We start from the raw sequence: 16,754 nt of genomic DNA on the forward strand, positions 1-16,754 counted from the left end.
CATCCTCGTCAGACAATGACTTCTAGTAAACCAACTGAGGACGAAGATGTTTTCCTGTGACTTGCCCATCCGTATGTACATCCTCTATCTGTATTCTTTTACAAAACATTTTTAAAAATTCCACTGTCTTTATAGCAGTCTAGATATTGGTCGTTACCATATTTTAAATCATGTTTGTCCTGTACTAGTGGGCAGGGTGGAGCTTTTTCAAAGTCATAAAACATGTAAGTAAAACCTTCCTAGCTCAAAACGTATCATATGGATCCTGTTATCTAAGTGTTCCCACGCTTAGTCTCTCCTCCTCCCACTGCTTCACAGTTAACTACCCTTTTTCTCCCCCTCCTCCTACCCTCCCAGCTCAGTGTTCTTATTTACCCACCTCACACCGTTTAATTCTGTCCTTAGCTCCTCAAAATCTGAAGGAGGGGTGCCCGGTCCCCTCCCACACAGACAAGCACTCTAACATATTTGAAATATGGTCATATCTATTATCCTTGCAAAATACATAGTATTATGTTGTGTTTATGTGTTTTTAGTTTACATCGATGTTATTGTGCTGAATTCCTAAAGATTTAGAGGAGGATGAGAGAGGCTAACATCTATTGACTTCCTAATATGTTCATTCTATTGATTTGCTTCCCTTTATCTTTATTTCTGCTTTTCTTTCTTTCTAAATTCTCTATTACCTCACCAATCCAGTTTCATATTAAGCAGCTTTCTATAGTCATTTTAGGTCTGACACTTTTTTTTTAAAGATTTTATTTTTCCTTTTTCTCCCCAAATCCCCCCAGTACATAGTTGTATATTTTTAGTTTGGGTCCTTCTAGTTGTGGCATGTGGGACGCTGCCTCATTGTGGCCTGATGAGCAGTGCCATGTCCTCGCCCAGGATCCGAACAGGCGAAACCCTGGACCACCAAAGCAGAGCATGTGGACTTAACCACTCAGCCACAGTGCCAGCCCCCACTATTTTACATCAAAAGGTTCCTGGCCTATTTCCAGATTCTAAAGTTCTAATGAAATCACACTTTTAGATAGATAGCTTTAATAACTGAATAAGTTGTGCTGTGTGACAGATGCCACCACCCAACTGATATGTCACGCATCAGTCTCATTATAACAACTGCTGTAACAGATGTTTTATTCTTGCCTCCCAGCATTTTCATAAAGGAAGCTATAGTATGCCCATTACCTGTGCATCCAAAGCATTAAAGATGAAAATAAGTAAATAAGTAGATATTTATTTTCTGAAAAGTACTGATATCACTAATTTTTTTTAAAACCAGGTGGCTATTAATTCATTAAATACATATCAGGAATTTACTAACTTGGCTTTTACTAGAGAAATAAGTGAAGCAAAGGAAGCAGTGACACAGAATCTGCCTTTAAGGAACTAAAATTTTAGTAGGGGAGGTAAAAATGTGTACCTCTTACCAAGACTACATGAGACAAAGACATACACACAAAGGGCTTTCGAGACCCACAGAGAGAGGATCTATTTCTCTGATACTTGCCTAAGAGAACTCCATTCGGTAAAATTTTCTGTAAATAAACCTAAAGCATTTGGAGGATCAAGAATCAACGTTACTGAAATCCAGTTTGTTTACACCAAATACTATTGGAGGAGGAGTCAGGAGTGCAGCGAAGACATGGGGACCTTCTAGCTTAATCTGTCAGAGCAGTAATTACCTACCTAGTTCTGTAAATGTTTTGACTGCACTAAAGTGCTAAATCTGTTGGCCAGGCCTACGTTTCTGCAATTCATGTTTTAATAATACTACGGAGTTTCTGTTACAAAGTAGAATGGACATAATTTTTTTTTTTCCAAAGACAGCTGCCATACATGAAAAGGAACAGAAAAATGATTTTACTTCCTTCCTACCCTGAAGCCTAAAGGCAAAGTTGCTTTGCAAATGTTTTCTCCCAAGAGTTTGCAGCTGTTTCTGCCTTTCCTATTGTGCTTATGTTGAGCTCCGGCTGGGAATACAAGCTACAGCCCCAGCTGTCGGGTGCAAAGTGAATCAGGTATTTCACAGTGGTTATTTGATTAGAAAGAATTATATTGTTTAGCTAACAATATTTTATGTATGGCAGAAAAGACATTTTTGACATGTTTCTAACATTTAAACATGTGAAACTTATCCAGTACAGGTGCAGCTATGTATAAATACACTAATATGTACATATATTTAAGTCTCTCTATCTGGAGAGTCATGTCAATATAGATATAGATTTCAAAAACAGTTTTTGTTTCTGTGATCACTCTCTTGGGATACTTTGAAGTAAAATAATATGATAAGCAATGTTTGAGATAGTATACGTAAACGGTGAGAACGCGCCTTACAAATTTGGAGGGGGAGGGGATGAAGAAAAGAACAGGCTCCGGAACATTAGCGCAGTGTACCCACCCAGCTACATGGGAGAGGGAAGAGGGATTCTCGTGAAGATCACAGGACTAATCACAGGGATTGCCCACATCTCCCCTTCTGAGCTCCTCGTCTAATCTACATCCAAAAACAATGCTTGCTTGATTTTTTTTTTTTTTTTTTTTTACAGCTCTTGTATAAGGCCTTTAATCTCTAGATGCAAGGCATTGCTATTAAAATATTTGTGCATGACTGTCAGGCCAGGGAGAGTGAGTGGATCAGGGGCAGGGTGGGGGTGGGGAGGCACTTTCAAGACGTGTTTCAAGTTCAGCTCCACAAACATTCCCTGGGCAGCTACTTTGTCTGCATACAGTAGCTACTGCCTGGGCACTATCACAGCTGTCATTAGGTTCTTCGGCATCATCTTTGCTCCTCTCCCATCCCCCTTTTTGCTCTCTCCTGTTCCTTGATGCTGTTACCACTCATCACCCACAATCAATTCAATATGTTGACCTCTTGTCTTCAGATTCCTTTGGTTCCTGTGCCACCGTCATGGCATATCAGTGCTTTGTGTTGGAAGCATATATTTTACGTTTGGGATTACTGCTATTTTAGAGTGTGTAGACACAGATCATCAATGCTGTGAGCATCCAGCAGAGACACAGCCAAATGAAACTTGAACTCGAACAGCATTTCTCTTTAGGGATTCCTAACTTACCATCTTTATATGTCTTTATAAAATGTTCAGATAAAAATATCATCTGCCTTTTTTTAATGGGTACATTATTGATTTAGTTACATCCCTAAAGAATGGTAACTTTGGTACATTTCTTTAGAAAATATACTCATGAGTTCTGAAATTTCTTTTGTGTGAAAAAGAACCAATTATAAATAATAATTTCAGTTATATCTGTAATCAAAAATTAAGCCCAGTTCATGTATAGTCACCTAAAATGAATAAATACATGCTCTTGAAATACATATATTTTATATACTGTTACATGTGTTACAATTTAAATGATGTTACAATTTAAAATACCATAAATATTTGAAACCATGAGATAATGCTAAACTTTTTTTCTGTTTTGGTTTTGGTAGCAGGGAATAACTGGAATTTCTTGTTTGGGTGCTTATTTAAAAGAGTGGAGAGACATTTTAAGACATAAAATATATATATCAGTAGTATTTTTGAATTTTTATGACAGTGAAAATTCAGAAACAGATATCTTTGTGTGCAGATTGGCTAATCCTACAATCATTGTATTTGGAATATGACTTGAAAGTATTATTTTAAAATTTTTACAAACTTACTAGCTTATTTGGTTTTTAGATGCTTGAAATTTTTTACGAAAGTCTCAACCTGGTAATGACTCATTTCAACTCAGTGACTCATTTCAAAAAGTTGAAATACACATCCATCAATCAGTACTGTAATAGTAAGAAAAATTGTTTTGTTTTCTCGTACACCTGCCCTTTGTAGTGTCAAGTTGGTGCAAAACCACCTCTGCCCATGTGCCAGAAAGAGTAAAAGGAAAGAACCCAATAAAGCTTCATTTAATTCCGTTTTCACCACCTGGTACTTTGTCTTACCACTTTAATTTTGAGCTGTCAGCACCAATCAGCAACTTCTACTTCTTCTCACTTTTGTGTTTTTTTCTATTCTGTAAAACTAGATGTTTAGCTTGACTGAAACACATAACTCTACTCTTTGTATCTAATTTCCTTCTAAACAAACACCAATTTCTCTCACATACTGAAGAAGATAGTAAACCCAGAGCGGGTATCTTAGTTTGGGCTGCTGTAACTCATTAGCATAGACTGGGTGGCTTAAACAACAAACATTTATTCCTCACAGTTCTAGAGACTGGCAAGTCCAAGATCAAGGTGCCACCAGATCTACTGTCGTGGTAAGATCTGCTTCCTGGTTCATAGAAGGCCATCTTCTTGCTGTGTCCTTATATGGGAGAAGAAGGACAAGAGAGTTCTCTGAGATCCTTTCTATAAGGGCACTAATCGAATTCGAGAGGGCTTCAGCCTCATGACCTGATCACCTCCCAACAGTCTCGTCTCCTAATACCAGCACCTGGGAGTGTGGATTTCAACATATGAATTGTGGGGGATGCAAACATTCAGTCCATTGCAGCAGGGAACAGGCAAGAGGCATCAGAAGTCATACCTTGAAAATGCAGATCAAACTATTGAAGATTATCTAAACATCTGAAACATTTAAAAACCCCATCCCTTCATCAAGGCTTAAGTGAGCATCTTATTTCAGTCTATTCAAATGTTTAGGCAATAAATGTGCTTTTGGGACCTTCCATGTGCCTGACTCTGTACTAGGAGCTACTGGGAAAGTAGACCCACTCCCTGGATCCCTAAGGTCACATCCAGTTATAACCCAGTCTGTTTATTAATGGTGTCATCAGCTTCACTCACAGTTTTTTCTCTCCACTCTCATTTTTTTCTTTGTCTCAAACTCCAATAATTTGCATCATTTTTCATTAAAAATAAAATTTTCCTTATTCCTTAACAGAAACCTTGTATTTTTCTTAACTTTTAAATTAGAAATCAATCTAGATAATATCAAAGTTTCCATTCAGTTCTATTTGCCTAGAAATATAACAGTGTGTTTTCTGTTCTTATGAAAGGAAAATTCACTTTGATCTTCAAAAATAGTAGGGCTGGGGAGTGTGCTGCATCTCCCACTCTGACTGATTCTCCTAGTGAGAATTATTTTTGTCCCTTGTGTGCCTCCCCCACGTCCAGCCTCTCTAGGACCGTGTTTTACAAAAGTCCAGTCTGACCATAAGGGGATGTTCTTCAGAACACTGGTTGGGAGGCTCAGCAGGTGATGCTCAAGTACTCAGTCTCAGGGAGGAGGAATGGGCGGAAGGCTGTGAACCCCCAGAAGTAAACTTGCCTTTTACTTAACTTAAGAGAACATTTGGCAGAGAAATACAAACCAAAACCACAATGAAGTACCACTTCACACCCACTAGGATGGCTATAATCAAGACAATGAAAAATAACAAATGTCAGTGAAGATATTGAGAAATTAGAACCTTCCTGCATTGCTGGTGAGAATGTAGAATTGTGCAGTCCCTATGGAAAATGATCGGGCAGTCCCCCAAAAGGTTAAACATAGAGTTACCATAAGACCCAACAAATCCACTCCTAGGTATATACCCAAGAGAAATGAAAATATACGCTCACACAAAAAGCTATACATGAATGTTCATAGCAGCATTATTCACAATAGCCAAAAAGTAGGAACAACCCAAAAGCCCAAAAACTGATAAATGGATAAATAAAATATAGTATATCCATACAGTGGAATATTATTGGAAATAAAAAGGAATGAAGTATCGATACCTGCTCCAACATTTATGAACCTTGAAAACATTCTGCTAAGTGAAAGAAGCCAGTCACAAAAGACCACGTATTGTAAGTTTCTGTTTAGAGGAAATGTCCAGAATAGGAAAATCAGAATAGGAAAACCAGAAAGTAGATTCGTGGTTGCCAGGGACTGGAGGATATGAGGGAATGGGGGGGTGGGGGGGAGCCGGGGGCGGGAATGGCTAAGAGATGTGGGGTTCCCTTTGAGGTAATGAAAATGTTCCAAAGCTGATTGTGGTGATGGTTGCACAAATCTGTGAAACTAAAAACCATTGAATTGTCCACTTTAAAAAAAAATGAGGAGAGTACAAATATCTTATGTTAAATTATATTCATCATTCTTTTAAAAAATTAAATTCTAAAACATCTTAAAAACAAAACTGTGTGTCGGGGGTGAGGGGATCTGGCCTTTATGTATTTGTAGATACATCACACAAAATTACTTTGTCTAGATTTATGAAATTTGGAGCCTAGCCACAAAGGTTGTGTTTTATTTATACATATTTTTTTCCCCATGTCCTCACCCAGATAATTTGAGATCATAGCCATAACAATCAAGTAAATTCAGATTCCTCCCTACTCCCTTGCCCCAAAACATTTTAGTCTTGTATTTTTTCAAGAGCACTAAAGAAAAGGTTTTGAAACCTAAATACTAACGATTAGTTGTTAACACAGTGGCAACACAAAAGATAATTGCCAGTCTTCTATTTCATACTAATTATCCTTTTTGCCAGCTGATTCATCATGAGAATTAGATTTAGATGCTAGATTCAGTTCCATCCCTAGAAATAGCTCCATGACAACCAAAAGGAATTCCTAATTTCTGGAAAACATTAGTTCAGGAGTATTTTGAGAGTTAAAGTGGTTGCTCAATTATTTAGAGTTCCGGCAATAAGAGAAAGTGGAGAATTAACGATAGAAAAGCATTCCTGGCATTTTATAGCAGTGGGTAACCCAACAGAGAGACAGCTAATGATCAACTAAGAAGGTATTTGCATCTGTGATACGACCTCTGCTCAAGATTCCAAACAGTCATCTCACTTTAAAAACACAGCCTTCATGTCTTCTCTTTTCGTCCCATTTCCTATACCAAGCCACACTCATCCCAGCTCAGGATCAAAAGTAGAGCTTGCCAGCGGTGCTGGTAACATTTTCCCTGTGCCATCAAAGGCTGTTTAGATGTGGAGTCTTTCTCCTTAAGCACACTTAACTTGTGCAGCCAAGATTACTGAAACAAGGAGTATTTGGCAAGGCAAATACATTGTGAAATTTGTTTTAATGCTTTGACTCATGAGTGGCTCTGGGAGCTCAGATTTGAAGCTTTTTATCCGTATTTACTCTGGTGCTCCAAAAGTGTAGCAGTTGAGTGTTTAAAGAAGAGGTCAGGCAAACAGATTCTGGCATTAGATAAAGCTCCTTGAGAACCTGACTTTTGTATTTTCTAGCTAAAATTCTCTGTCATACTTTTTTTATGGAAAATAAAGTACCTATCTTGTAGGATTACTGCGAAGAGTAAACAAAATATCCATTTAAAGCACTTAGCGCAATGCCTGGCTCAGTTACCTATTATGAGAGTGCCATATATGTGGGACTCTCCAGACAAGAAGTCTTTTTTTTTTTCTGCTTTATCTCCCCAAACCCCCCCCGTACACAGTTGTATATCTTAGTTGCAGGTCCTTCTAGTTGTGGGATGTTAGACAAGAAGTCTTGACAGGGGACACACCAAATCCATCTATCCTAGTTCCAGAGGTACAAAGAGCTTCTTTATGAAAAGACACAGAAAGGTTAATCTTTTCTGGGAAATGAATATTTGGATGGACGTCAGGTATTTGATAAAGTCAAAGATGATGACCTAGTAATTAAGAAGAGATTGCTTATTATATATATGGGAAATGACATTAAAGAGAGCTAGAAGATAGGAGAGAAATGGGTACTAGAAGGTGATTGCTATGTAACAGGTCTGAAGAGAATGGAAGATGGAAGAGGGAGAGACACAAAATGCAAATATCCATAGGAAGGTTCATAGGGATAAATAGTCTTCAGTGAAGTGGAAAGCACAGGATGAGGTGGAGAACAGAGTCAGGGTATTAAGAAAGACTGGTGTTTTGTTTTGTTTTTGACTTGTGTGTGAGAGAAGGAATTTTTTTCACCTTTGCAGTTTGAAGTGATTGGCATCAGCCAGGGAAACATGAAAAAAGCAGGAAGAGGGGGTAGGAAAAACAAGATGTGGTGAGCACCAGAAGTGAGTTAAGATCGAAAAATTGGATAACTGAAATCTGGATAATTTGCGATAGAGGCTTTAGAAGTCTCATGTCCTGATACTCTGCTCATAACCAGCACCCAGAGGGAGGCAGGACTAGTAACTGAACTTCTTTTTACTTTGCCTGCAGAAGTCACAAATACCTATTTGGCTCTAAATTTAGGAATAACAGTAGTTTCCCTCCTTTCCCATCCTGGCCAAATGACCTTTCATCCGTCATTTAACTTCTGTGCACATATAGCCATCTTGCTTAGTGGAGATGTTTTGAAAGGATTAAGTGTTGGGGGTAGAACAAATGTTAAATGAAAAATGTCATGGTGTTTAACTCTTATGGCTCTATATGAGGTTGGTTAGTTTCTCTATTAACAGTTCACTTTCTGGCAGTAAATTAGGTACTTTGGGAATCTTCCCAAATTGTTTCAGGCTGCTTGACTCCTTTATCATGTTGAAGAAAAAAATTATTACTGGTTCCCCAGAACATTTATATGTTGTGTGTGAGTTTGAGTACTAAGCAGTTAATTACTCCTATAATTTTCATTCCCATTTTACAGATGAGAAAGCTGGGGTAGAAGGAGTGGTTGTTCAAGTAATCCTAAACTCACAGAGGTGCATGTTTGTCCTGTGACTTCATACCCACAGCAAATGAATGCACTTTCAATGAAACCTAAATGGATTTTGGGGATGTCGGGCAATTTCAAGCCCAGATCTGTGCTCAGCCTCCTTCCCCCTCATGTAGACGCAACCTTATGGCCTATTTAAGACTGAAAGTCTCTGAGTGCTCCTAAACTCTCCTGAAGTCTGAGTGTTCATCTCAGATGGTCATCCTGATTTTATCCCTGGAGTTCATTATTATTGAGTTCTAACGACAGGTCAGATGGAAATTCTATAGCTGAGAAACATCCCAAATTAGAAATACCTGAAAGCAAGAATGACACCAGCCAACAAACCTCATTTCCAAAGAATTGTTAAAACCCTCAGGCCTCATTATAAAACCAAGCCAAGAAGCAGAACTTTATTTATAATCCAAGTAATAACACATGATGGGACAATGGTTTATAAAAACTACAGCACTTCATTTCAAATTAGCTGAGGGCCTATTTTGACCTCCAAAGATCTATAAATATGGCTTAAGAGTAGCAAAGCTGGAACTAGAGCCAGGTCTGCAGACTCCCGTCCACTACACTTTCTATTATGTCAAGAGAAGCTGCCCAGTGGGAGCGTCGGGAGGATATTAAAAAATAATCCAGGATCCTTGTAGCATAAGTGAGGTCTTCTGTTCCAGGGAGAGTTTTGGCTCCTCCAGTTCCCAATACAGTCGTGAGGATTTGTCGCCATGTGCTGGCTGGTTGACCTGAAGATCTCCTTCCGTAGAAATCATTAAAAGATCATAGGCAAAAGTCTGTCCTGGGGGTTCAGATGAATTATCTTCAAGGCAGGAGATTAGAAGATGTCTTATTGATTTACAATGAGATAACTGTTGGGCCTTTAGTTCAAATACCCACAAGCCCCCCTAATCTGTTATTACCGTATCATCCACGTTTTCCACTTATATTTAAACTGAGCTTGTTGGACTAAGGGTGTTTTCTGTTTTATTTCTCAGGTTGTGGTTTCTCGATCAGGATCGTCAACCCCTCATGTGAATTTTCACCTGGATTCCCACCCTGTGTCTCCAGAAGTGATTGTGGAACACCCATTAAACCAAAATGGTTACACACTGGTTGTCACCGGGAAAAAGGTAAGCCCTGTTCCCACAGGGAGGTTTCATGAGTGCAAGTCTTCCTGAATGGATATTTACAGCCAGCGTCATGTGGCTCTTTTTAAACTCTCTCTTCATCCTGGATTTACCTCGCCTCTGTCAAGTTCTTTCTTGAGTATTCCAGAGATCTTCCGAAATCAAGTTAAATTTTTATTCAGGGAAGATTGGACCTAGGGGAGGTTCTCGTCATAATGAGTACTTCTCCTTTTGTCCTGTATTTCTCAATGAGAAAAACAAACACAGAATGAGAATTCCAGTCCTACTGGCAGAACTCTAGGGCAGGGAGATGAATCCTGAAATGTGCACTGGAATCTGATGCCAGCCAGTAATCCCTTTTCTCTGAGAGAAGGAGGTACGTCTTGATGCCAGAATGATGTGTAAACTTACTTAGAATTTCCCAGGGGTCCAAGTGTGTTTTCCAGCAGCTTAAATTATATTCTTGTTATTTTAAAATCGTCTCAGACAGTGCAAAATGTTCCTACTAAATAGAACCTCTAATATTGCATGACAATGCTTGGGTTCACTGGACAGTAATGTTAACTTTTATCACGTAACAATAGAGGGAAGGAAGGAATTTGATTTTTTTAATATTAATCTCTTAATTATTATATGATTTGCACACAGATTCTGTAAAATTATATTTACGTGTATCTTTGGTGTATTTAGTTTTTATTTAACAAACAAACAACTCCTCTGGAAGCTCTTCCCATCACTTTTCTTCACAGATCACCAAGATCCCACTGAATGGCTTGGGCTGTGAACATTTCCAGTCCTGCAGTCAGTGTCTCTCCGCCCCTCCCTTTGTGCAGTGTGGCTGGTGCCACGACAAATGTGTGCGATTGGAGGAATGCCACAACGGAACATGGACTCAAGAGATCTGTCTGCCTACAATCTACAAGGTAGGAATCTCTGTCTGCTGACGTGTGTGTTTCTTGGTAAACACAAATAGCTTTAATGAAAAAAAAAATCCCAAAATTAATTTTCTTGTTTAGCTGTAAGACGTCAGCCAAAGCACCGTCTCCCTCTGTGTTATTTCTTTAGGGTGGCATTTGGGCACATCCCCCTGAGTCCTGCCCTTGGAGTGTTGACTTCATGCTCACTAAGTAGATTCTCTCCTGGGCAATAGCTCTCCTTTAGTGCCATGTGAATAAAAGAGTGGTAGCTAGTGAGCAGCATTGCTCCCCGTTTCCTCACCCTGGGGCCTGTTCCTGCCTGACTCACCCACTCTCTGATTCCACACTACTCACTTTATCTACCAGGTGCCCAGACATGAGCCTCCACCACACATGGAGATCTGCTCATGGCATAACCCAGAACCCTAAGCTGAACCATGCAAGGTAGAGATCACAGCCATGCTGGGGCAGACAGGACAGAAGTTTTCTTCCTGTCTGACACATAGATGGTGGCCTGGACTCATCACAGATGAGACTAGAGGTTACTTATCAGGATTATGTGGGAGGAAAGTGGATGGTCGACACTCATGAGTAGCTGTGCGCCTTCTCTCAAAATTCCTGGAAGAGCAGTAAAGGAGCAACTGGTGACTATACTAACCTCTGTGCTCTGTGAGCCAATTCATTCCAAAAATATTTATTGAGTGCATACCACACAGCGGGCACTCTTCTAGACACTGGGGGGATACAGTCTGAACAAGACAAAGTGCCTCTTGCTATTAGAGAACTTAGCTTCTAGCAGTGGACTTCAGCCGTGACACTGTAGGCACGCTCTAACTCTCTGTTGCCCTGTTTGCTTAAGCATATATTTGGCACTATGAAAATCTCCCTGGCAGTTTTTTTAAATGTCTTAATCCAAATACACTGTGCTTGAAAATACTTCCCTGCCGAGGACCCAGTGTGTATTTTTTCTGTCTGCGTGTAGAACAGTTGGACTTTAGTAAATAGTTCTTGTGAAAGATTCAAGTTAAAGGTCTTGGTCGCCTGATGGAAGCCCAAGTAAACAAAGTGTGCGAGTTAGAACAAGAGACGCCCCCAGGCGCATAGCTGTTTTCATTTAGTTACGGTTTGGGCAAGATTTGTACTGGATGAGTGGATTTTAAACCAAATCATTTTCTGTTAGGTGTGACACAATTAGTAAGACTTAGCTTGATCAGCCAGAGAATAAACCAGAAGATAGTAAGAAAACAAATTTAAATCTATACTGTAGTATCTATGCAGCTTTTTTTTGTTTAATATACTTTTAAAACTACATGCAATTGTATACTTTTTTAAACACACAGCCTTGGCAATTTGAGACACTGGAAATCTGAACTCAGCTAGTCCGTGAACGAGAGATGGGGAGTGCATACACAATTAAATCACAACAATTTCATTGCAAAAATAGCCAAGCTGGTGTTTTAAATAAAGAGCAAGTTGAGAACCTCTACCAAGGACACATTTCATTTTGACCAATGTAGTTCCTTTTATGAGTCATGAAAGCGATATTAAAATGGTTAAAAACAGAGTAAATATTTTAGAATTTTCTGGAACCAGAGAATCTCTCATAATGTTTGAATCTCTTTCCTCTGTCACCTTTCTTAACTCCAGCACTCTAGTTGGTGATTTTAAAAGGTTGCGTTGCATCCTGCACGAGTCACTGAGGCTTGGGGCTGAACGGTTAGAGGGAAGCGGTGCAACTGAGTCCATAAATCCCTTTCAGTTCATAGTTGTTAGAAAGATTTCATGCTGCACTAGAGCGTGACATTTAGCGTTCTTACAGCAAAAAATAAGATTATTCATCTTTTTCTTATCTGTCTTAAACTCTATAGGCACAAAACGCAGCTAATGTCTAGAGTTTCACTTTCCAATAAGTGTAAGTTAACCTGCTTTTCAAGGTACGTAATGTTCAGTGGCTAAAATTCTTTGCCGTTCTACTTTGGAGAGATTTCAGGATTGCAAGCCCATTATTTTATTTCAAACATGTTATCTGATCTTGTCGTTAAAGAGCAATGAGAAATGCTTCAGAAAAGGAAGAGCATTTTCCAGTGTATTCTGAATTTATTAGGATAAAATTGTCACATCTTGTAGGATCAAATTCAATCCCAGTGAGACAGTAAAACGATTTATTAATTGATCAGAAGACTCAGATAAGAAGCTACAGTGATATCTTATGAGAGGGAGGGGTCGTGCCGGCAATACACTGTCACCAATATATCTGTGACTTTTTTCCTACTGAAGAGGCAAATTTTAACTTTCCAAGGTGTTTTTGTTGCTGTTTTTAGCTTTCTCAGGTATTATCTTGGTGGATTTTGAAAAAAATGATCATTTCAATCATTTTCACCTGTGAAAGGATGATAGCTGTTTTTGTGGCTATTTCTCCCCTAATCCAGACAGGTGGGAGTCCAGCCTCTGTGGCTTTGTACAGACACTCATTTCCTTCCCACAGAGTTTCTCTGCCCTTCAGGATAATTCAGAGTTTGCCAGCCCATTGTTGGTTCTATCCAAGGGTGTGTAGTCCAAGACTACTTCCTTCCTTTTCCCTTGGAAGAGTGAACGTTACCCCATAAGCTAAGGGGAAGATGCTCAGAAGCGCCCCCCTGCCCTAGTATTTCAGCCTGGAAAGAAAAGCTCAGTAGAGCTGGCCTTTTGAATCCTAACAGTCTAGCAGAGTTTTTATAATATCCATTTCTGTTGCCAGTGCACCAATTGAACACCTCTCAGTGTCTTTTCTTGAATCATCACCCACTCCTTTTTCCTTATTTAGAAAGTGATGATGTTTGTGGAGTGACAGACTTCAATTTTTACATAGAAAGCGGCAGGGGGATTCAGGCAGCGGGATCAGGCCAACATCAGCCTTGGGCAGCTGCTTTCAATGGGGGAGCCTCTTCATTAAATGAGGGAACAGCACTGTGTGGCTGCCTTGGGCAGGAGAGTCGGGGAGGGTTAGCTGTCTGTTCTCTCCTACTGGATTTCTAACATAATAATAAACAGATATTTTTCCCCTAGCAGCTCTGATTTGGCTAGACATGCACGAGGTAAGTTTTCATGAAAGGCACACTGTGTAATGGATTTTATGGGTAAAACAGCTATCATAGAAGCATTAAGCTAAGACTTTAAAGGGGTTTGGTAACAAGGGTAAGTTAAGAGTTTGAGTTTGCGATTATTTACTTGGGAGGGATGGGAATGTTTGCAAATTGGAATTTTGCTAAAGACCTTTCTAAATTGTAAAAGAATCACTTGGAGGCTTTCACTAACTGGCCTTAAGCAAATACCTTTCCTGGTTTTTGAGCTGCCTCTGGAGTGGTGCTGTGTTTTCCCACCATTGTACTTTACAGCACAATTTACAATGTGTCCCCCAAAAAGAGCACTTCCTTTCTCAATTGTCACAGAGCTGCTGAGGAGATTATTTTTAACGTGGAAATTTGTTTTGTCGTAATAGTTGTAACCTAAAAACAGTTGTCTTATAGACTTCATAAGAGCTAGTGCCATCTTATGTCACAGTTGCCAAAGTTTAATTAATAAATTCAAATTTTACTTTTAACACACCAAAAGTGAGCCTACAATAATAAACATGAACCTATTGTTTATTTAACATTGAACATGGGATGGGGGAAAAAAATCAATCCTATGTAAATAATGTAAATAAATAAATGTAATTAGAAACAGTGCTACAATACAAATCACATTTGGGGCTCTCTCCAGTTCTTTTTTTATCTCTTTCGAATAGAAATAATATATTGTTTGCATTAAATATTACATCAGTTTGAAAAGGCTAAGTTTGTCAACCAACAAGCTGGTGTATATCAAATAATGACCATATTTAAAGAAAAAAGAAAAATCACAAATCGGTAATAAATGTGAATTAACAAGTGTAAAGAAATAGATTCAGCTATTCATTTATTGGTGCCTGGCACATAGTGGATGATTTATAAAGAATGAATGAATGGCGTATATGTGTGGAATACCACCTATGTGTTTGTTTTTATGATAGCTGCTGAATGCAACTGTGAAAACACTAGATACCAAAAGAGGTATTTTTACTGTGTGACTTTCTTCTCTGAGTGGGGAATACCATAGCAACAAAAATGTCGCACACACCCAGCGGGTGCACAGAGCGGGGCATATATTGGGACTTGGCTTCTAGGGCCCATGAAGGAGGGTTGAGCAGTTTGATCTGGAGGCCCATGAAGGAGTTATAATCAGAGTTATAAGCATGTAAGAGTCTGGGTCCAAAGTGTGTCGTCTTCAGCCTGGAAGATTCCTAGGAGACAAATACACTTCAGAGTGGCCCCAGAAGGCCCTGCATTCGCACCCAGGCTGAATCTGCTCTCTGTCCCATCTCTGGAGCTCGTGGAGACAATTTGTTTCATCAGCATGCCAGATAGTTTTAACATTTGTTCCAGATTTTCTGAAATTTGTGACCCTTTTTTCCTTTAATGAAAATTCAGTTTCTTTAGTTGGTGGGAAAATGGAAGAAGTTCGGACCCTTTGAGGACAGATGTTTTGTTTGTTTTTCATACATATGAAAGATAATAATATACTGGGATTTTTTTCAAGTTCTATGTTGTTCTTGTAGGTTTTCCCAACCAGTGCCCCCCTCGAAGGAGGGACAACGCTGACAGTATGTGGCTGGGACTTTGGATTCAGGAAGAATAATAAACTTGATTCAAAGAAAACCAAAGTTCTCCTTGGAAATGAGAGCTGCACCTTGACTTTAAGTGAGAGCACGTCAAATACGTAAGGAGCTTAAAGTACTTTGCTGGGGTGTGGTGGGAAAACAGGTTTTGTTTTTGAATGAATACTTGTAAAAATTGCCCCAAAAGTCCATCTCTTGAATTAAAAAGGATCTTGGCCTATCCCGTCCCTTGTGGATATGTTTTGTTTATAATCCTATTTCCTTACCACGATTAAGGAGGGAGAAAGATGACATTACCTAGGTGAAGAAGAATCCAGCACTGGGAGTTTTTCAACCGTTTTGTAACAACTCTTCACAAATTGTCTGGTTAGATTTGAAAGAGTAGCACTAGTTGGGGGTGCTCTATCTTTAAAAGTCTTCAAATATAGAGTCTCCAACGGCTTTCTGAATAAAAGTCAGTGCACAGCTCAGTATAGTCCCTCTCTTCTAAATTCACTTTCTAACCTCAGAAAGGAGTGAAGCAGCTAAATCACATTTTTGAGACTTGATTTTTTTTTGATGATTTTAAATTTATATTTGCTCATATTTATTGGCACTGTAGTATAAGGGTATATCTTATTTAGCCATTCCCAAATCCTGGGAGATAGCGATACCATTCCTCTTTTACAAAAGTGGTACCTAAAGTTCGGAGAGATGGAGTGTAGCTTAGCAGAGGTAATCCAGAGAGAAAGAGCCAAACAGCCCTTCAGACTTTACTCTCCTGATCCAAGACATCTGCTTGTTCTATATCCTACATGGACCTTGTGTAAGATCTGAATCTCATAATGAGCAGAGAACCCAGAAATTTTTAGTTATCATGTAGTAACACCACCAAGCATTTAAGGTTTTATGGTTGATCCTATTCTATCAAGCAGTTATTTTATACCTAGTAGAATTCCTTCCACGGTTACACAAAGGTCTAAATCTACTCATTTTACTGAGATCAAATCAATTAATGTCATACTGTTTAGCTTAATGGCAAAACAAATTCATTCTAGAAATTCCCCTTGTAAATTGTTACTCATTACATTACAAATTAGAGCCTGTAAAAGTGAAACATAATTTACTCTCTTCTTTAAAAGGTTATTTAATAAAACAAACTATATTTATACTTTTTCAGGACTATAATAAGATTGTTAATTCAAAAATAATTCTGGGGGCCAGCCCAGTGGTGCAGCGGTTAAGTGCACATGTTCTGCTTCAGCAGCCCGGGGTTCGCCAATTCAGATCCCAGGTGCAGACATGGCAATGCTTGGCAATCCATGCTGTGGTAGGCGTCCCACGTATGAAGTAGAGGAAGATGGGCACCGATGTTAGCTCAGGGCCCATCTTCCTCAGCAAAAAGAGGAGGATTGGCAGCAGGTGTTAGC

The 16,754-nt window shown here is 39.1% G+C and overlaps 1 protein-coding gene across 2 annotated transcripts in view; it reads left to right on the top strand.

The window, feature by feature from the left end:
• Positions 1-16,754, top strand: part of MET (MET proto-oncogene, receptor tyrosine kinase) — a 113,166-nt gene that overhangs the window by 55,852 nt on the left and 40,560 nt on the right. For both annotated transcript variants that reach the window (XM_014739000.3, NM_001114147.1), the window contains 3 exon segments: positions 9,622-9,756; positions 10,503-10,676; positions 15,286-15,446. In XM_014739000.3, coding sequence (XP_014594486.1) covers positions 9,622-9,756; positions 10,503-10,676; positions 15,286-15,446 — 470 coding nt within the window.

Source organism: Equus caballus, chromosome 4, assembly GCF_041296265.1.
Source record: "Equus caballus isolate H_3958 breed thoroughbred chromosome 4, TB-T2T, whole genome shotgun sequence".
Taxonomy (NCBI): domain Eukaryota; kingdom Metazoa; phylum Chordata; class Mammalia; order Perissodactyla; family Equidae; genus Equus; species Equus caballus.